We start from the raw sequence: 22,920 nt of genomic DNA, 5'->3' as shown, positions 1-22,920 counted from the left end.
GTAAAGAGGAAGACAGCGTCCCCAATGTCCTCCCTAGCCCAACAGGTTTTAAACACTGTCAAGATGAGAAGGAACCCTCAGGACATTCTACCAGGGGATTTCTTTACCAGAGCCATTTGCAAAGATACAACAGCAGCAGTAGGAAAGCATAGTGACAATGCTGAGCAATCATTTTAGGGATAACCAGATTCTGGGAGTTTAGTTTTATGAACCTCAAAGAGTTCTTGAAGAGGTGGAAAAAATGAGCTGTCACTGTGGCATACCAATTTTACTCAATAATGAGCCACTTAAAACATTTTATTTAAAAGTAAGGGTGATTATGGCACAGAGTGCAAATTTCATGTAAATGTTTAAGATAAAGCATAAGACTTCAGAGACATTTCCTCTGCAGCTATTCCAGACCATCTACCTTGCCTCTGCAGTCAAGAGTTCTTTTGTGGAAAAGCCCGAGTAGCAATGGGTTCCTCCTCTCCTTTATGTACCTCCTATATATAAACATATATATGCATGTATGCAACTAGTAAATCTAATACAATTACTGATTTAAGTTATTAACATTATCTAAAGCAAGACATCACATTAATACAAAGCTTGATCCTCCCCATGAGTTTGTGTTCACCACGAGTTTCAGGTCATGGTTGCCTGGCATGTATGCCTGGCCACAGCACTCTGCAAGCACACAATATCCATGCGTTTCTCATTGTTGATGCTAATTTTGAGGACTCACCCATAGGTTGCTGGGATTCTCCCATTCTATAGTGTACTAGACAGCGTATTCAGTATCCTACTGTTTAGATACTACTTTTCCCCCTTACAACTAATGAAAAATCTCTGGGGAAGCACTTTGAGACCATAAAAATATCCTGCTCATCATCAAACTTTCCCCCTAGATTTAGCATCCATTGATGGCCTTTGCCCTAGCCAGTGTACGCTAAAATGGTCGCAAACTGGTGATTTTTCCAACTCCATCACTCCCTGCACATTTACCAGTCTGCATTCCATTATACATTGCAGCCCTTCCCATCCACTTACTTGCCTATTTTGTTCATCTGTTTTAGGTTTATCTATTTATTATCAGTAAGGACAGTGGATTTCTGTCTTATTCAACAAGTTATAATCCATTATGGTCATTTATTTTGAAGTTCAAATTGTCCCAGTTTGACCAATGAGAGTCTCTTTAAGCTGATTCCTGTGTCCTTTTGACATGACCATATTACTGTTTTGAGCACTTCCTAAGTTTCTGGTACAAAATATTCCAGACTTTTTTCTTTTTGGTACCTTCCCTGCTCCAGCCTGGAATTAGTAATCAATTTCTCTAAGGAGCCCTGTTTGCTTTGGCGAGGAGTGGTTTCTGGAAGCCAGGATCTGGCTATTGGATGAGCTCATTGCTATTTGGGTACCACTGCTTCAAGGTCCTTTTGAAAGACAGGGTTGGAATTTTGTCCTAATACTTTTAATCCAGTCTAATCCCATAGGTATCTGCCTTATCTTCAGATACATTTGCTCAATCCCAAAATGCTCACAAAATAGCTTAAGAACTGCTATACCCATATTATCACAAATGACACCAAAAGGAGTTTAAAATTTATTTGCAATTCTTTTTGTTACTCCCCTAAATTGAGGGGTAGACGTGGAAGTATGTTCAAAATTTAATATTGTATGTTACTACTATATTCAAAAGATTAGTTCTTTTATTTCTGGTTTTCTGGGTAATTTTGTTATTCATTTGAAATACTGTTGGATTTATTTAGTTCTGTTTGTATTCACTTTTAGATTTTCCCCCATTCTTATTGCTTTAATTTTTGAGTACTTAGAACATCAACATGCTTTCAAAAGTCAAAACTGTGCAAAAAGGAATCCTCCCTCCCCAATTCCTTCTCCTCTGCACCCTCTCCCACTTTGTGTTGATCACCAGTTTTATTAGTTTCTGATTTACTCTAATATTTTTTAGTTTGTAAAAATAAGCAGTTACACATATATCTTCTTATTTCCTTTTCTTTCTTACATAAAAGGTAGCATGCTATATGTACTTTTGTATTTTGCTCATTTTACTTAGCAGTATATCCTGGAAATCACTCTATATCAACCAATACAGATCTTCTTCATTCTTGTTTTTAACATTGACTCCATTAGGTGTATGTACCATAGTTTATTCAATCAATCTCTTATGTTTAGACATTTGGTAACTTCCAATATTTTGATTTTACAAGCTATTCTTCAATAAACGAACTTGTACACATGGAGGTTCTTTTCATGTTAGGGTTCATTCCTAGAAGTAGGATTTCCCAGTCAAGGGTAAATGCAAATTGCCCTCCATAGAGACCACCCATTCTGCATCCCCACAGCAAGGTGTGAGTGTCCCTCTCCCACAGCCTCACAGCAGAGTGTACCGTGAGGCTTTTAATTTTGCAACCCTGAGGGGTGAGAAAATGGTATCTCACTATAGTTTAATTTGCCTTTTTCTTATTATGAGTGAAATTGTACATCTTTTTATGTTTACAAGCCATTATTATTTTTTTATAAATTTTTTAATCATATCTTTTGCTCATTTTTTCCTATAGGAATTTTGGGGCTTTTCTCTCAATTTTTAAAAATTCTTTATGTATTAAGATGATTAATTCTTCATGTGTGCTATGGGTTGGAAATATTTTCTCCGATTTTATTTGTCTTCTGGTTTTGCTTATGGTGTATTTTGATTTATAAAAGTTATTTTTTATTTTGTTTTTATTTTAAGTGGTGAAACTTATTTATCTTTCTCTTTTTTCCTCTGGATTTTGGAGTCACTGTTAGAAAAAACCTTTCCCAGAATCCAAGTCAGAGAAGAATTGACCCAGGCTTTCTTCTAGTGCTTGCAATAGTTTCATTTTTTAGTTTATATTTCTGATCCACTTGGTTTTCTTTCTTGGGTATGATATGAAGACTAGAACTAATTTTATTTTTCTCTAAATGGCTATCCAGTTTTCCCAAAAGCATGTATTACAAAGCCCATCCTAACCCCACTGACCTGAGATGCCACCTCTACCATATACTAAAACCCTGTATGTAACTGGATCTTTTATTGGACCCTCTAGTCTACTGATGTGTCTATCCAGGTGCTAGTACCATAATGTTTTAATTATAGAGACTTTGTCTTTTCCAAATTGATGATACAAATAAAATGATCAAACTGGCTATTTACAGTTTGTACACAAAACTGCTGGGTGATTTGGTGATGTTGCTATTGGCTAGCCACGCTCCTCCTCCTCACTCCTATTTTTCCTGTCTTCCTCAACCACACCTAAGAAGAGGAAGTGAAGCTATCTGTGGTTGTTACTGTTAGCATTGTTAATATAGTGCCAACATACCTGGGTCATCTTATTGTGTTTCCACGATTCAAAACCAAACTGGGGTCAGACTCTGAAACTAATAAAAGCTGAGTCTCCCCAGAAACCGTAGAGTATTTTTCAGCTCAACATCCATCTTTTTTCAAGATGACTTTTCCTGGGGAAGGGGCATCCCTTCTTGACAAGGAGATACACTCATTATTTCCATGGCCTCACTGTACACTTTAAGGCCGAGACGGGGCAAGCTGCTGTTGCCTGGCCTGTGTCATGGTGTTCCCGGTAAATGGGTTCCCATGTGCTGTTCCTGCCCTGCATTTGCCTGCAGCTGCCAGAAACACAGCAGGAATGAGAGAGCCCTGGGAGAGAAAAGCTGACCCAGGACAGCCATGGAGATCACTCCGGAGGACAGCTGTGTCTGGGTTACAGTGATTAATGTGATGTTAATTCCAACAAACATGACAGGAGAGAGGCCCTCTGAGAACATGCACAATCAGTAAATGAAAAACACCACTCCCATCAGACTCATTATCACAATGAAAAATCACCCTGAGATTACATGAGCAACCCAGCCACTGAGCCACCACTTGATGATTGGCAAAGTTCCTCCCTTTAAGCTAATTCGGCATCAGAATCTTCTGCTTGGAATCAGCTTCAGAATGAGCCCACGGCCAGAGTTCAAATAACAATCTAGCGCCCACCGTTCAAGCATATTCTCACTTATCCATGGGAAGAAAATGCAACTGCAGCCTCTGCAGGGACCCCATTCATGATGAGCGCGGAGCTCTGGTCACATTCCCAAGTGAGACCCAAAGATTCATTACCAGAGCGGGGCCTCACATACGGCGAGGACTGACTCTAAGAACATGCCTATAACCATCGCTACGCTGACAGAATTTGAAGACATGGAAAAGGAAAAAGAAAAGTAACTAGAGAAGATACCAACAAAATGTGGCTTTTCTGTGCTGACCAGTCACTTTTCAGATGTACCTGTCACACATTCTCTGACATTATGGTTTTTCATCAACTTTGTTTGCCAAAGTGACCAACACAAATTGTACTTACAGCCAAGAACAATGTCACTGAAAGCCATAATCAAGGAAGAGTGATACAATTGCTCTGTTTTGGAATTAACCCAGGAAAACTCTCCCATTGCAGGATGAAGGGAAGCCCTCTGCCTCTTTCCCAGGGGCCCCGTGGACTCACAGTGCTGTCAATGTAAGCTTCGGTCCACACCACGTCGTGTTCCTGGTCGATGACTTTGGGCCGGCTGAGCACGTGGAGGTATTCCATGACATTCTCCTGCACATCAGCCAAGGTAGAGATCTGGGTGAAAAATCCTGCCAAAACCCAAGGGAGAACCAAGTTGAGTGACAGGAAGACCTGCAACTGGGGAGCACGCATTTGTCATGCCTTCCTGCCCCCTAGCTAATTGCTTTCTTTTTTCTTTTTCCAGTGTTAGCTCCTCTCCACCACTACCTACTCTGTGAGTAATATGTTCACATTAGAAAATATAGTCAAGCAAAAGAAATAAAATTAAAATCAACCATAAACCCACCTCCCAGAGCAAGTCCCTGTTAACCCTTTGGAGAATATCCCTCCCACACACATATGCATATATATACACGCACACACACATATAAACATACATATACAATGTACATGTATCCCCTGGAAGAAATGGGAGTCTTCTCATTTTGAAAACTTATTTTTTTTTTTTTTTACTTTTGTGAGTTTATTTCCAAGGGAAAAATTATAAACCATGAAAATTAAAGGCTATTTCAGTTTTATAAATATAACAATAATAGTTATGATTAATTTTTGAGTACTAAGTGCCACAAAATTTGCTACATACTTGATAAGCTTTGTCTCATTTACTCTTGACAACATGATGGAGTGGGGATTACTGTGTCCATTTTAAAGGTAAGATGACCGAGGCAAACTAAGGACATGTGTTTTGCCCAGGGTCTCACAGGCACCACGTGGCAAATACAGATGAGTCCAGGCTTAGGAGTCTCCTAATCAGTCCCTTTTGCTTCTACAGAATTTTGCCTTTTGTATGTTTGAGGCGAAAATTCCAGCTCCCACCCTGATGTGGTGACCAGCCCTGCCTTCTGAATTCTAAGCAACAGAAAATGTTCTCAACATGCTACTGTCTTGTAAGTGGTGATGCATTTTTTTTTTTTTTTTTTTTGAGACAGAGTCTCACTCTGTTGCCCAGGCTAGAGTGAGTGCCGTGGCGTCAGCCTAGCTCACAGCAACCTCAAACTCCTGAGCTCAAGGGATCCTCCTGTCTCAGCCTCCCGAGTAGCTGGGACTACAGGCATGCGCCACCATGCCCGGCTAATTTTTTCTATATATATTTTTAGCTGTCCATATAATTTCTTTCTATTTTTAGTAGAGATGGGGTCTTGCTCTTGCTCAGGCTGGTCTCGAACTCCTGAGCTCAAACGATGGGATGCATTTTGATCTAGAGGTCCAGGGCACTGCAGTATTCCTCTTCAGCGTGGGGGCCCCTTGGCTTTGCTGAGGGCTAGGAGATATTAGAAGGGAGAGTGTGAACTGAGCGCAGGCCTGGCTCCCCAGGAGGGAGTCCTTCATTCAAACATTTACAGAAGGTTTTCTTAGTGCTTAGAGCTGGAGAAGCAGGAATTGACAAGATGAGCAAGGCCCCTGCTCTCCTGCGGCCTGGCAGATCTGGGTAAACAGACAATTACAAAATAGTGCTATCAACATTAAGCTAACGCACACGACAGGGACAGGCAATCAAATCTGGTTACCCTGGGCAAGGGTGAGTGCGGCTGGAACCCGAATGGAGAGGACCAATTAGCTAGAGGAAGAGGGATTAAAGAGTGTGCCCAGCACAGCTAGGAGTGTAAGGAAAGACCCAAGATCAGAATCAGGCCCTTCTAGGAACTGAAAATAGCTGGAGATGGAGCTGGAAGCTCCAGCAGAATGGCTGGAGCTATGGAGCTGGTGGAGAGAGGGTAGAGGTAAGATGCTACAAAATCAGAGAAATGAGCAGGGGCACTGTCACATTGGAACTTGGGAAACTTTGGTCAGGTAGTTGTGAAAGGAATTTCAGCAGGAGGATGCTGGGTGGGCACAGATTCACGTTTCCCCCAATGCTTCTAAATGAGGACCCCAAGCTCATACTAGTTCCTACTTGCCAAACAAATTAAAGACAGTATGTGTGCCTCCGAAGCCAGTTCCATCATAGCAATAGCTACAGCATTTATAAAATCTCTTAGTGACTCAAGCAGCTCTCAGGGTAAGAAAACACCAGCCCTTCTGTTGTCCAGAAAGGGTCGGGACCTTCCCAGAACATTTCCAAACAACGGCCAGCTGGTTCGAATTTGGTGTGCCAACCCCAAACCAGGTTGGGACCTTGTGGCTTCTGGGTTCCTGATGATAGCTCTGCACAGTGCTAATTAGCATGCATTGTCACTCCTGCCTGCTCCACCCTCCTGGCCAGGGCCAGGACCTCGCCTATCCCAGGGGAAACAGGGCCCCAAAGGAATAGGCTGAGAGTGCCTGTTCTCGTTTATGACCTGGGATTAGGGCCTATATGTACCTCTCTCAGAGGGGAGGTGCCACAGCTAAGGAGACCCATTTCGGACGCTGCTCTAGCGAGGCGCCTAAGTGGTCCCTTTTAGAGGTATGATGGGAAAGACAGCTTTTAAAGAGGATTGCTAGGGGACAGAGAACACTGCATATCCACAGATACCATCTTTCCATGCATAGAGGCTGCAATTAGTGTTTGAATAAGAAAGAAAATATTTCATCTCTTCTTTAGTAGGCAAACCTTGAGTTCTGAATGGTCTTGACACAGAGGACAAGCTAAGAGAGGGATGAGCGTTTTGCAGTGTAGAACAATTCTGTGCCCAGTGTGCTATAAAGATGGCATCTTTTAGGGGTTCCTCTTGGTTGTCTGTATTCACATTTAATCCTCAAAGCCAAGAGTGAAACTCTCTGATTTGGGTTTTCCAAAACAGGGCCCGGAGAAGAGAGGGGATGAATGTAAGGAGGGTGGGAGAGATGGGTCACCAGCACAGAGAGGGAGTGGCAAGGAAAAATGGTCACACATTTGGAAGGGGACTGAGCTTAGAAATCATCCTCACTTGGACTTGCTTATCATAGAGTTCTGAAAAGTTACAAAAAGCTGACTCCTCTGCAGAGCTACAGACCCATAGCCAACTGTGTACCTCACGCCTCCATGGGAGTAACGGACAGGATTCTCAGACTGAACTCATGCAAAGCCAACTCCCGATTCCCTCGCCAAATCCATCCCTCTCCCTGTTGGTCTTCCCCATCTCAGCAAATGGCACCACTGCCCAGTTAGGCCAAAGACATAATTGCCCTAGAGATCCATCGTTCCTCACTCTGCCCCACGTCTAATCCACCAGCTCTTCTGTCTCCAACTCCACTGCCTCACCTGCTCCAAGACCTCACCACCCACCATGGTCTCCCCACAAACCTCTGTCCTCCTTTCCTAGGTGCCTCACGTAGTCAGAGGGATCATCTAAAAGCACACAGCAGATCCTCATTTTGCTGGTTAAAATATTACTATAGCTTTTACTGAAAGTTAGAATAAAATCCAAACATCCCACTCTGACCTCCAAGACTCTCCCTAAGTGGCCCCCGCCTACGTGGGTGGCCTCACCCTTCCATTCCTCCCTTGCTTGCTGTTTTAGCTCACCGGCTTTCTTTCTGTGCCAAGCTCATTCCCTCCCCAGGGCCTTTGCACTGGCTGTCCCTCTGCCTGGAACACCCTTCATCCAGTTTTCCCACAGATGGTTCCTCTTCCTCATCAGGGCTCAGCTCAGAGAGGCCAGCCCTGACTGCCCTGTCTGCACTCACCCCTCTCACCCGACACTGCCTCAGCTTCTTCAGAAGATTCACCCACAGCTGGGTTCTGACTTGCTTGTTTACTGTGCTCTCTTTCACTGGAGTATTAGCTCCATGAAATGTTATAAAACACTGGGGTCCATCTTGTCAAGAGCAGTATTCTCAGAAGGGGGAGTTTGGGTGTGTGTGGGGACCACTGATAATGCAGGAACACTCACTGAGGACCTGTTGGTATTCACCTTACCTTTCTGCACCTGGGCTTCATGATGGCCCAATTCACGTGCTCATCGTATGGGGACAAAAACAGAAACTCACAGAGACAGTCATTTGTCCTGGATCAATTTGAATCTAGAGTCATTTGTTGCTAAGTCCTTTGCTCTGAACCATTGACAACACTGCCTCGTCTTGTGTTGGGAAAGGACAAGACCAGCTGCTCAGGGCTCCTCCTCTAAGGGGGTAACTCTAACGTGCTATTTATGTATTGTGCTGGAAAAGGTTGAGGATGGGAATGGGGAAATATACGATTGTCCTCTGAGGTTCTTAGCAATGCGCAATAATTAACACCAAGGTTCTACTCAAAACCCAGGGCACAGTTTCAACCCCAGAATGCAGACATATAAAAGGTAAGAAAAGCTGAAATTATAAAAATAATATTAATAATGTTCACTGCAAAGCTTATGCAAATTGGATCCCAACCCACTAAAATGTGAAACCTTTCTGAAAGAGTCTTTTTTTAAAAAAGGTTTGCATACACATTTTAGTTAACAAATGATGAATAATAGGAAGTCGCTAAGGACTGGAATCTTTGGCTGTAACCATAGACCCTTCCCTTGTTTTCCCTCTGTATTCCCCGAGCTGGCCACTTTCCCTCCCCTTCCCCTCTCTTTTGTTTTCTCTGTTAAATTCTAGCTCTTGAATGTTTATTCTCATTTTAAATGTGCCTTTTTGGACTTCATCTATCATGTAAGAAAATAGAATCAGCAATCATTTGATAATTACCATGGAGTAATTAATGCTGAAATTAGCCACCCATTACAAATGGTCTGCTCATTTTTCTACGTAACATCAATTTATTTACCTTTTTCCCTTGAAGAGCTCCTTCGGTGAACTCTGGGTTACAACTTCTCCACATGATAAACCATATGCAGCCTGAGGTTTTGTATTTCTGAGATTTTACCACTCTTCCTTCCATACTACTTAAGGGTCTTTTGTCTGAAAGCTACATTGGTGTGAACTGCCCCTTCGGTGCATCATGCAATACTCTATTTTGCAATGACACCAGATCTGAGGGCTCCAGGACTCTGTCCTCAGCAGGTAGATGTCGGTTGTCTACCTCACATGGCGAGGTCCTCGTTCCACCTTTGGTGTGATGGGTAAAGCTTCCTCTGAGCCTTTCCAAAGACTCTTGCCTTTCTTAAGCAAGGCAGCATGAAAACCTGAGAGCCGGTGCCCAGACTTCAGGGCACCAAGGTGAGAATGAGTTTTACGAAGGCAGTGAATTTGATGGTCTGACGTCATTGGTTTGCATTCCCCATGGAATAACAGTATTCTCAGAAGACTCTCCCAGTAATACAGTATTCTCGGAAGATTCTCCCAGTACTGTATTCTGTTTCATCTTCTTCCTCCCCGTCAACATCATATACTGTTAGAAAGGTATTCGGATCTAAAGAAAAATGTACAATTTATAAATAGCTTTCTACCTCTATATCTTCTTTGACCTTCCCAAAGAACAAGCAAGAGGCCTGTTGGGGCCAGGTGCAGTGGCTCCCGCCTGTAATCCTAGCACTCTGGGAGGCCGACACAGGACGATTGTTTGAGGACAGGAGTTGGAGACCAGCCTGAGCAAGAGGAAGACCTTGTCTCTACAAAAGATAGAAATTAGCTGGGTGTGGTGGCGCGCACCTATAGTAGCAGCTATTCAGGAGGCTGAGACAGGAGGATGGCTTAAGCCCAGGAGTTTGAGGTTGCAGTGAGCTATAATGATGCCACTGCACTCTAGCTGGGGCAACAAAGTGAGACTTTGTCTCAAAAAAACAAAAAAAGAGGGGCCTGTTGGGCCCTGAGAGTGAAGAACACATGTCCATGGAGCTGGAAAGAACCGACCGGGACAGAATGACAAGGAGGGCTGGGAGCCCAGTGGCCTTGGTGGGAGAACGGGACTCCTGAGCGAAGCCGTTAGAATCAGCTAGAGCCTCAGATTTAGGTACATGCCTTTTCCTTTGTGAATATGATTACATTTTAATTTCTAATTCCATGTTAAAAATAAAGTAACAAGAAGAAAATGACCTAAAGGCACACACTGGGGAACCAGGAATGCTGCGACCCCACTACATCTCGCTGTGGTCTCCTGCTGGTCTCATGTCCTCTTACCGCCTTAATGTCCCCGCTGTAAAACATGAGGACCTGGACCACATGTCTGTGCAAGCTAAGGCAGTACCACTTCCAGAACTCACAGGCTGCGTATAAATCCCAGCTCCAGTTTTTATTAGCTGAGGCAAGTTAAAGTCCTTTCTCACCCTCTGGTTTTCTTTTTAGCTTATCTCAAGTCCTGAGAGACACATCAGGGTCCTCTATGAATCACAGCTTTCTTCTCCCCAAAGAAAGGCAGCCGCCCATCCTGGTGAAGAGTTTGAGCTAGGACTATGGATCTCTTGGGCCTGAACCCTAGTTCTGCCACCTGCTAGCTGGTGACCCGGCTCAAGGTGCCAGTCTCTCTCAGCCTCAGTTTCCTTCTCTGCAAATAAAGATAATTATAACACATACCTCATAGAGCTTTTATGAGGGTCAAAAGACAAAATACGCAAAAGGACTTTGGACCATGCCTGGCACCTTGTACACAGCTGGTCATCCTTAGTTGCTGTTAACAACAACAGCAGTTATCACCATCCTCATCTTCATCACCATTCAAATTCTCACGTTCTAAGGAATGTCTACAACAATTACACAAAGGTATTGAATAACTGCCATCTTTGCCTTCCTCCACCTGTCCTAAAATAATAAAAATTTCTAATTGCCAGTTTTCTCCTAACCATGCCTACAAACCATTCAGGCCTCAGAAATTTGAAGGTCTTTTGGGGGGGACACGGCGGGGCCTAGACTTCCCAAGAAGGCTCAGGCCACTAGTTCTCTTTCTAGTAAGGAGAGAATGACCTTTAACCCACCAAAAAGGGACAAGCCGCGTGCGGCATTTCCATTGGCCTGAACGATGACTGATGGGTTGAGAACCCAAACACGGAGGCCCTTCTTTATTTGCACAGCTGGAAAACACTCCATTAACTGTGATTTTTGCAGGAGAATCATCCAGTGTTTACTTAAAATCTTGGCACACTGAACATTAGGGGGTCATCACGGCTTTATGGAGTATTTGGGCTAGTTGGCCCCTCTTTTCTGTTCTCCCAGTTTACGTGTTTACATAGTGGTGTGATTTGCGGCACTTTAAATTCCACGAGCCGTTCTGCAGCGGCAATGATTGTTTTAATGTATTTAAAATGGCTTGCTGCTTTGCCTCATTAGGGCCGGTCCCCTCAAGATAGGACCTACTTATGCATAAAATGAAGCAAACCCATGCGCTCTGAGCCTCTCTGGATTTTGCTAGTAGATTGGAGGAGGAAGAGAACTGCTGCATGGGATGTGAATGTCTCCAGGCATTCATTTCCAGAGGACAGCGTCCGAGGTCTGCTGGCTAAGAACTGTCTCCATGGCTACCAGACCTGCAGGGAAGAAGTTCTATACAGAGACCAGGTCCTTGACTATGGACCTGGAGTTGACGTGATGTCCCTAACAATTCTTGCTCCCTCCCAGGGTCACTCTGTGGTCAGGCCTGGTCAGTCAGCCAACTGCCTTTGCTGTGGGCTCTCCCTGTGTCTGCCCTGCTCCCTGCATGCTAATGCTGCATTTCACTGAAGCCCTTGGCTGAGTCAGGGTGAAAATATGCTAGCGGGGGACCCTCTGGACCTCATGTCACTTGAGATGAAAAATGTTTTGCTGCCTCCATACTATAACAATCTGAGACTATAAACAATGATTTAATTAATGACCATAGAAGAATACTTGCTCACCGATATTACGTGGTCAAAAACCCCATAACTGACGCAACGTGAAGCCAATGTTTATATGGGCACAGATGACGGGAACCTAACATTTTGATGGCACTGCTACTTGGAAGAGTGACAAGCAATGGCATTTTATTCCCAAGGCCCTTTACAAGAGAAGCAGAGTAAGGAAGGTGAAACTATCGAGAGGGACTGACTCTGGCAGGGGAGGAAATAACTGGGTTTGGACAGAAGAGCAGGAGAATCATTGTGGAATCCACAGCCCATCCAGCTAAGCAGCTGCTATTACCTCCTTGGATTTTCTGAGTTGCTGAACTCAGAACTTACAAATCCTAAAGGCTATATTCTATAGCCAGGCCCTGAAATACTCTGGGTTGCCAAATTTTCTTCAAAAGGATGCCTCAAAGATTCTTATAAACAATGACTAAAACTAAATTATGGTGTAATATTAGTTGATTAAGACAAGACTTCAATTTGAGTAATTTTCATCAGCTGGACACAGACAGTGGTAAAAACAATAACCCATGACTAAACGCATACTCGCTGATGGGAGGAACTGCAATCTGATGTGGAAGAAATAACAAAATAACAGCAAAATTTTTAAGAAAGTTAAAAAATGGAAAGGAACCTTTTTTTTTTTTTCAAGACCACAAAATAAAGGAAAAAAAAATGGGAAAAGTGTAGTTCACTCAAGGTTTTCAAATGCCAGAAAAGTTCCAAAACTAATTTCAGGAATGGCCTCTTTGCTCAGAGGAAATCTGGGGTCTACCCGGCCTCCCTCTCCTATGCCTATATTCCTCCTATATTTCCCCCTGAAATAAAGCCAAATGTGTAACTCTCACACAAACAGAATTACTGATACCTTTTAGGGAGGCAAGCCAGGCGATGAACTAAAACAATTGTAGAATGTGTTATTTTTCAGAGCCTCTTAGAAATGTTAAAAACCTTTCATGCAGCCCTTCATTTTTCCAGAAGAGGAAACTGAGACTTGCTTAAAAGACTGTTCCAAACAGAAACAGATAATTAAGGGCAATGGCACGCCAGGGAAAGGTGGGCACAGGTTCATAAGCCTGACCGTGCACCTGCTGTCTGAGAACTGCCTCCACATCCCCACCCACAGTGCTGAGTCCTGCAAGTACTTACTAGTTCTCTGTGGGCTTTCCCTGCTCACACCAGATTCTGCAGGGGGAGAGAACTGGCCCATGATGTTGGGGGCGGGAGAGATGAGGGGGATTTGAAATCAGAATTTAGATTTGCTTGTCAGTGTCAAATGGAAAAGACATAAATTTTCCTTTCCAATATTGTGCCTTGCCCACAGTACGTGTCATGTGGATGGATGGTCATGCATGGTACAGGGTGGCCATTTCTGGCTGTGTGCATGCCATGGTAGGGAAGGTCTATATACAGAGAAGCATGCCATGGACATGTCAAAGAAACTGAGAAGGAAAGGAAAAACTAAAACACATCTCCCCGGTCCCTCATGAGACCCGAGCTTCCATTCCCACTCAGGGTTCTGAGTCACTCCCCTCTCTCTCCAAAACACTCATCTTTTTAATTTCAGGGAGCAACTTTGGTTGCTTGCAACTAAAATAACTTTGTCTTAAGTCACCAAAACTGGAGCTGAAACCTTTAAACCCTTCACTGAGTCCTCTTTTCTCCACTAAGGTACAAACATATAAAAATAGAACACTGACATCCATCAATACCAACTTAACTGTTCAACAGACATATCTTCCTTTATTAGTATTTATAGTCAATTTACCCATTTTTTCAAACATCAAAGCATCACCCACTCTGGGTAAGGTGCAAGGCTGGGCTCTGTCAGAGTACCCAAGACAAAATCACAGTCAAAGCCCGCTTTCGTGGGACCTGCAGCCTCAGAGGGGCTGTGTTACCATACAGGTCCACAGATCAATAAAACAGAAGAGAATAATTTGGGGCACTTATGTACCAGGCACTAAGCTACCAGCTTCATCTGTGTTGCCTCCTTTCGTACCCACAACATCTGTGGGGGGAAGGTATTATCACTATCCCTGTTCTGTAGGTAACATAACTCAGATCCACCCAGACGGTAACTTGCACACAGTTGGTAGATGCTGGAGGCTGGATTTGAACTCAAGGAGTCTGGATTCTCCCACCTATATGCTTGCTATGTTTTGCCTTCTTGGCTGTGTGTAAAATGAAAACAAGCCCTTAATAGACAGGAGGCCCTATTGTTTTCCTCCCTGTGCCATCCCCAAGCTATTATTTCTGACACACAACAGGAGATTGATAATCAATTAACTTGATGAATACAAAAAAGCTAACAACTACTGAGCACTTATTATGTCCGAGCATTGAACTAGGCACCTAATATGCACTATTTCATTAATAAGAATCAAAGGAAAAACTAGACACAAAATTTTAGTTAGGAAGAATAAGTTTGATAGATCTATAGTACAACACGGTGACTAAAGTTAATAGCAATGCACTGTATACCTGAAAATTGCTAAGAGAATAGATTTCAAGTGTTCTCACCACAAATAAATGATAAGTATGTGAGGCAATCTTAATTAGCCTGGTTTAGCTATTCCACAATGTATACATACTTCAAAACATCATGTTGTATACAATACACAATTTGTATTTGTCAACTAAAAAAAAGGATCAAAGGAAGAACTATTATTATCACTCTTGCTTTAAATAGTAGAACACTGAGGCAAGTTAATTAGTAATGTAGGCAACGTTATGGTATGACACACATCAAACCAGAAATCTCAGTGGCTTAACACAAAAGCTTATTTGTCATGCATACTTTATATCCACTGTGTGTTGGCAGAAGGCAGGGGCAGAGTGAAAGGCATCCGCTCCATGTGGTCACTCAAGGACCGAGGCCGATGAAGGCTGCTGCATCTCCTGACTATTTCATCTGGGCCAGGTGGCTTCAGAGTTCACAAGAGCAGGAGAAGAGAGTATAGACACCACCACACCAGCTCTTGAATGCTTCAGCTCTGAAGTGACTAGGGCTGGTTTCACTCACAGCCTACTGGCCAGAGCCAGTCTTGGGGCCCCACCCAACTGCAAGGGGGCTGGGAATGCTGAGAGAGCATGTGGATATTTAATGCACAATAAATGTCTCTGCTATAGTGATTCTCCCATGGTTACTCAGCTAGTAAGCAGCAGAGTAGAGAGTCTTAACCACTTCACTTGACTATGTCCTCAAAATTTATAAACATAATTTGGGAGAAGCTGTTACAAGTCTATTAATAATCATTTAGGACCACCAGACCTCATCGTAGAATTCACAGCCTTCTCTTAGAACTCTCTACCTTCTCATGACTATTTCTAATTCTGTAGGTGCAAGGGGAAGTCATTCGGAGCTGAGCACGCCGGGCAGACCCACCTTTGTTGGCACAGGCCATCCACTTGAGATTGTCTGCAAAAGCAGCCTCCCGTCCAATGAGGTATGTGAAGATGCGAACCTGAAAGGAAGACAGACACATGGCTGAGCGGCATTCGCTTTTCCCCATCCTGCGCAGACCACATGCATGGCTCACACACATGTGGCTTACCTCTTTAATGTTCCATGCTTCCCATCTGTAGGAGCATATTTAAGACATTTGAAGTACAGTCAGCTAGAAATATATTCAAAACTGAGGCCTTTGATCTTTTAAACCATATGGCCCTGGTGGTGGTTGATTTTCAGCGTGCAAGTCATGACAGCGGAGAACAACTGGAAACAGGATCCTTGCTCCACACGAACGGGCAAGGAGCTCCAGGTCTGGACACAACCCCCACCGCCTTCCTCGTTCCCATGGGAAACGCCGAGTGTGCTCTTCTTGGGAATAAAAACACCATTGAAAGATCGTCAGCATTTGCCCCCAGTGGTGAGGACAGACTACAGACACTCCTTTCCCATCTGTGGTGTCTGGTATGATATTAGGAAGTAATTAACTGGGACGAGAGGCACAGCCTGTGGCCAGGAGACTAATGGGGACTCTCTCTAGTCTCCTTCAGCTTTTGGCTCCTGAAGAGTAGAGAGCACATGTAAAACCCTGGCTCTCTCCTTTTCTACTGCTTTTTCAATTCTCTCTCGTGAAGCCAGAACTCCCTGCCAGAAAGTAGTTGAGGGTTAGATGGAAGAATGATAAGGCGTTAAAAGGCTGAAACCCTTTAATTCAAATCTGAAAGGGTATGTGGGTTAACAGTGCACAGTCCAAACAAAGCTCTTCCAGCGGGGCAAGTGCAGCCCTCTGGCCCTCTCTTTGTGACTGAAGTCCATGAAGACATGGCACTAGATGAGTGGCACTTGACAGGTGGCATCGAAGGCTTTACCAAGTCATGTCCCCCCAACTCAACCAGACTAATGGCTCAGGCACGACGACTGCTCCTTCCCAGCCTTTATTCCGATTGTGGTTAACTAGTACCCGCATAGTTAGGTCTGTGAGGTTGATCTTCCCGACTTGACTATCCACTTGACAAGGGAAAGGAAGGGATGTGTCTGCTTTACCTGGCTGTGTCCTGATGGAGCACAGCAGCCCCATACTTAGAACACTGTGACTCAAACATGAATGGATAACAATATATGAACGCTTACAGCTGACTGTAAAAATGAAGATTTTGGTTTAATTATGAATATCCTCTAATCTGAGCATTATAACTTGAAAGCTAGTTGTTAGGCAATGGTTTCTTTCTAATTTAAAGAGATGTGTAAATGCACATTATTACTACAGAATGTCTGTCTGTTTTCATTTGTGCTCAGTAAGGCTGTCATTTCATCTGTCACAGCTCCTGCAGGGGCTCCCTGGGTGGATGGGCAGGCACGCGGGCCTCTCTTCACTCCCCTGGTTCTTTGCCACATCATGCCCACTAGAGTCACATTTGGGAGCAAGAGCATGGTTTCTTTTTAATTAGGAGATTCTGGCTTCTCTTGGGAGGGGGCAAGGCAAAGATCCAGCCTCATATGGCCAAAGGTGTTTATCATCCACCCCATACATAGAGTTACTTCCTCTGTTCACTTTCTCTGCCTGGCCACTGTCAGCACTTAGCTGAGGATCCCTGATTTAGGGAGAAACTGAGGCCCAGTTAAGTGCCTTGCTTAGTTTGTATCATCAAGGTTTGATCTCATGAAACAGGTATTCCAAGACCTCAGGATAGCACTGGAGTCTCCTCTAGGCCTCCTGGAGATGCTGGTTAGGTCCATCCAGAAGGTTCCAACCAGCTCCAAGGCCCAGAGCCAGCACCCACTGGAGCCAGGCCTGGAATCCAGTCTCTTGAGACCAGACCCATGCTTTCTCATAAGTCCTTGTCTGTAATTTCAAATTTAAGCTCTTTAAAGGGAGAGCACTAGACTGATAAAAACTTGTATCCCCACTGGCTCTTAGCCAAGTGAAAAAGTATAAGAGATAGCTCTTAGGAAATGAAGCAATGAGTCTATATTTGTAGGCAATTTGCAACACAAAGCAGCCCGTTAGTTTTTGAGCAAAGGTATCTGCCAGCCTCCTCTGCTGTCCAGATGAAGAACCTTAGTACACGCTGAATTTTCTGTTGGAAGTATAGTTAAAACTCCAGAACAATGCCATGAGTCACTGGCAAAACTTCTACAATTCCTGATTTAAAAGATGGCAACCTATTTGGAAAATCAGTAGGACTGCGCCAAACTTCTGAGCAGACATGACTGCTCAGGAATAATTGTGCTAACAACGACAATAACGAAAAGCATCACCGTGTCCCAGACCCCACCAGCACTGCCCCTGCCACCATCACCACCACAGCTTCTACAGTCGGCACCTTGCCCTGGGCCAGGTACCGTGCTAGGGGATTTATGGGCATTGCGTTTGTGTTGTTGGTCTGTATGTTATTTTACTGTTTATGAAAGAAAATCAGAATCAGGCTCAGTATTTCCATTTGTGTGAAGTCGTTGGCTCCCAGTAAACTGACCTCCTTATCTGAGGAGACATGGCATGGAAATTACTTGCTGTGTGTCTGCCTATAAAATAAACATAATCAAACGATACGGGCTCACGCCCTGCATTTCTCACAATGCCTTTCTACTGGCCACAAAAGAAAAGGGATTTTACTTCAAAGTATGAAATATTTTGGAGAGCAATTTTAACAATATCTATAGCATTTTATATTTGTAACTTTTTTGACCCAGTAATTCTCCCGGTAGGCACGTATCTTGAAGCTGGGATAGCAGATAAAATGCCTGGGAGGGCTAACAGGTAACCAGGACGACAGGGAGTGGGAGAGGTATCGGAGAGTGGACGTCTTCGGGAGCCCTGTGATTCAGATTTAGACATTTTCACAAACATACAATGAGAAAAGTACAAGGATGTTCACCTTCATTACTTGTAATGATCAAAAGCTGTTAAATTCTGAGTGTGTCTTGGTAGCTGATTGGCCAAACATTTATGGTGCGTTCATGTAGTGGGAAACCGTGCCACTATGTCCTCATCCATTCTGAACCGGGAAGGGGAAAAGCAAGTGGTGGAATTTTGTTTAGCATAGAATTCTATTATTTTTTTTCCTAGAAGAGGCCTCACACTTTTTACTTCATAAATTTTTATACCATTTCACAAATAAACAAGTATTGCTTTAATAATTAAAGCTCATTTTAAATGAGAATAAAGCAATGACATTGCTACTTCCTGAACATTTCAGTAAGGACATAGGACAAATAAAGGTAGCAGTGAAAATCAAACACTAAAAGAGATGATTTGTGGAAATTAAGTCCTGGCCTTGCATATTCTAGTAAGGGCTGCCTTACTCTACTGCTAATTTAACCGGGTGAAAAACCTCCATGACTAACAGTCAAGTTGCTCCTCACTTTCATCATGAACAGATTCTATAACCCAATAGAGCTGTAGCAAGTACCACCAAACAAACTTTCACTGGCCTACCTTGAATCGAACTAATTTTCTGATGTGGCAAGGAGCGTCAAGCAGGCCAGATCTGGGGTGGTCCTGAAGGCCAGGTGCACACACAGACAATCACAGGGGAGAGCCCTGGCACAGTTCAGGCCAGGGCTGTCATCAGGATACACCAAAGCACCCCAGAAAGCCAGGCCTTTGTGCACAGGCAGGGAAGCCACCCCTTTCATTAACTTCACTAATGCAGCCCAAAGGCAAGGGTAAGAAAAAGCCTGCATCAGTCTGTTAGTTCACTTTGATCTCCCATTCAAGTTTGGATGATCTCTAAATGTTCTACAAACCCAATTAAGCTTAATAAAATGTTAAGACATAGACTTTCAAAGTTCAAAGTCACTTATTTTAATCTACTTAGTATAAAATTTCCCAAATGAAACAAACAAAAAACTCAATCCAGTTTTTCCCAAAAAACAGATTATGCTTTTTACTCACACAGATGCTCTCCCTACCAGGAAATTAGAGAGGTACCATTCTTCTCAACCTTTAGGGAATATAGATCGTGTGAGTTTGCAAAGATAATGGACCAAATTCTCTCCTTTCTGCAGCCATTAAAATAGGGGAAGAGAAGTGGCTGCCAGTGGCGTTATAACGGGGCAATTACACAGCTGGAAAATAGGCTGCTGCTGCCTGCGCATCTGCCCCCAACAATGAAGGTGAGAGCACCAATGCCCCATGCTTTCGAGACAGCTCAAGAAGTTACCTGCCCTATGTAACTTCTAAGTGCTGACCACGTGTGGGGGCCGTGCTTGGTGCTGGATGTTTTGTGTTTACCATGGGTAAATAAACTCTGCCCTTGGGAAGTTTACATTTTCTTGGCAGAGAAACAGATAATAAATGGCAAATTCATATAGAACGTTTATTTTATTTGTTGGATTAAATGCTGATGAAAAAATCAAGCAGGGTAAGGTGATGGCTGTTGTTCTAGAAAGGGAGGAAGGGAAGGCCTTCCTGATAAGGTGATATTTGAGCAGGGACCTGGACACAATGGGGCTGGGGGAGAAGGGACAAGCCATATGGCTACTGTGGAAGAGTGTTCCAGGTGAAGGGAACAAATGATACCAAGTCCCAGAGATACTGAAGAGGCCAGTGTGGACGGAATGGAGTCACCTAGAGAGGCTGTAGGGATGAACTTGGCCACTGTTAGAATGTAGGCTGTTTTTTTGCAGCAAGAACAGAAGCCACAGGAGGGACTGAGTGGAAGCCTGACATGAGATGACATATGATGTAAAAGGGTCGTTCTGGCTGCAGTGGAGAGACTAAGCCATAGACAAATGTGCTCAACCTGGCTACCTGTTCGATCTTCCTATGATGTTCTTACAATTCTGAATGCCCAGGTCCAATCCAAGAACAATTAAATCAGGACAAGGTCCAACTCTTCATCTCCCCAGGGAGATTCCAACGTGCAGCCAGGTTTGAGAGCCAGAGCCATAGAGAGGTAAGGGTAGAAATGGAGATACTAAGCCAGAGGCCACTGCGATGTTCCAGGTGAGAGACGACAGTGGCTCAGACTTCACAGGGTGTCAGCCTCCTCAGGGACCTTGAATCACATGTTAAAGAAGGAGACCTAGCACCACCTTCCAGAGATTCAGATGAAGTAGGCCTAGGGATCTACATGTTTTTTAAGTGCCATGGAAGGTTTGACACAGGTGATCTAGGGTCAACACTTTAAAAAATATCACCAAGAAGATGAGGCCCGAGCAAAGGGAAGTGGGACTGGGAATAAGAAATCACTGGAGCCATTTTCCAGAGAGCTATTTCTACAGATTGCTCAGGATTGAGATTCAACACCAAGGAGTTGACAATAGAGTGGTTAAAAAAGAGAGAGAAGCTGGATCAAGATGACATTGTTTAAAAAGCTTGTGTCGATCTAAGAAGGCAGTAATGTCAGACACCAGCCGGACTAGGCCAGCAGGATCAGCTAACTACACTTTCCTCCTTCCTCAAGACAGGGCGGATGTGCACTGGCTAGTTGTGGCTGATGAGCTGCGTCTTCACCCCTGAAGCATTACTCCTGGAAATCACAATAACCCCACTCTTGCTCCCCACTCTTCCTCCCAGATGCAGACGAAAGGGCTAGGGATGGGGCACTTGGGAGGCTCAAAATACATAGTCTATACTTTTATAGAAGAAAGGAGGCAAACTTTTATTTTAAAATAACATTTAATTACAAATCCATTATTTCCACCTTTAAAAATATGTGATTCATGTGGGTTACAGGTACAAATGACATTGGCTACAAGAATCCTCCAGTACCTATAGATGCCCACATTCACGGGTTCTGAATTTTAATTCAGCTAAGTGGCAGCCCCTGTGTTAGGCATGTGGAATCACCTTCATGTCTTCTCTCCTGCTCCTGCCCCTTCCAACTCACTGCCTGACTCAATTATTCCCTAATATACCTGCAGGATTTCTCAAAATGATAAATGACTTCAGCTTTAGAAAAGAGGTCTCCTGATATCTCTATGTTTCAAAGTCATTTTGATGCTATTGAATATGTTCTTAATCTATATCTCCACAAAAGAGATTCTTAACCAACTTCTATTGTTATTTGCTCATTTCTATGATTTCTGGTGCAAAGAAGCATTTTTAAATAAAATCTTTAATCTCTAAGGAGAAGATGAAGGCTAGAACCTGATTAGCCACAAAAATGCTTCATAAATCATTGCCAGCATATATCTTCATGAGAATTCTACAAGAGTAGAGATGGGCTCAAAGAAGCTTGACTCCAAAGGAAACAGTAATATTGAGCAGGCTGCTTTAATCTAGAAGCCATCATGCTCATAATAAAAGAAGAAACATCCTTATCCAGAAGGACAAGAGAAGCAACTAAGGTAATACTGCCCTGAGCAGTAATAAAATGCGATCAATTGAATTAAATTACAAAAGTAATAAAATTTCAACAACTGAATATCATAGATCATTATGAAAAATGGATTGCCACTTTGGGAACGCTCTGAGAGTCTGTATAATCTCCTACTTCCCAAGTACAAATGCCTTAAACCTCATGTGTGGTACTGAAAATATCCCAATTCAGAAAAAATTGTCATTTGTAGCCTTCCGGCCAGGCGGAGTTAAGTCCAGTTTTATGGCCATCTGTTTTGTCAAGATGAGGGAGACAGTTGTCTCTTGGTCACCCAGAGGGTATGACCTGGGGTTGGTACAGGATAACAAAGGAGATTACATACAACTTAATGGAGCAGTAAGAAGTCAAGGCACAAACATCCTCAAAAGTACATGATGCAATTTATTAGAATGTCCAGCTCCTTTGACTTCATTCAGGAGATAGAGCCAGTGTATTAACTATGTGTTTTGATTTTCTGCATTATTATTGCTCTGATATCTGGGGCCTTGATGACCCTGGAGGGACTGCCCCTGCCAGTGTTAGCGAATTCCTAGAGATAGCAAGCAACTTGCGGGCAAGTGGATCTTCGATATGCAAACCGATTAATCCATAGCCTCTGCCTCCAGCCACCTCCTTTCATCAGGCTCTCAAGCTCTGGGCCATTACCTTCCTGCCCCAATCATCCCAGGCCAGGTATCAGACAACTAGGGACAGTCTCTCCACTCCAGTGCCCACTGGGATATTGACTCTCCAATCCTAAGCCGCTTGGCCTCTTTCTTCCCATGGAAACCACAATAAAGGCTTCTGCCCTCTAGTTCCCTCTCTCTCTGCCCACTCATCTTGCCTTGGTGCTTCCCTGTGTGGCCCCGCATGGTGTGGTACACCTCCTGCTTCTAGGGAAGACTATATATCATATGAATGTAAATTTCTTCCTTCATGACAATCATTTC

The 22,920-nt window shown here is 43.5% G+C and overlaps 1 protein-coding gene across 1 annotated transcript in view; it reads right to left on the bottom strand.

Moving 5' to 3' along the window:
* CACNA2D3 (calcium voltage-gated channel auxiliary subunit alpha2delta 3) overlaps nucleotides 1–22,920 on the bottom strand; it is an 850,367-nt gene that overhangs the window by 280,407 nt on the left and 547,040 nt on the right. Inside the window, exons 12-13 of the mRNA XM_069473712.1 lie at nucleotides 15,603–15,681; nucleotides 4,527–4,660 (exon numbers count right to left, since the gene is read on the bottom strand). Coding sequence (XP_069329813.1) covers nucleotides 4,527–4,660; nucleotides 15,603–15,681 — 213 coding nt within the window. The remainder of the gene's footprint in view (nucleotides 1–4,526; nucleotides 4,661–15,602; nucleotides 15,682–22,920) is intronic.

The sequence above is a fragment of the Eulemur rufifrons genome, chromosome 7, assembly GCF_041146395.1.
Source record: "Eulemur rufifrons isolate Redbay chromosome 7, OSU_ERuf_1, whole genome shotgun sequence".
Classification (NCBI taxonomy): domain Eukaryota; kingdom Metazoa; phylum Chordata; class Mammalia; order Primates; family Lemuridae; genus Eulemur; species Eulemur rufifrons.
This window is presented reverse-complemented; position numbering and strand designations above follow the sequence as displayed.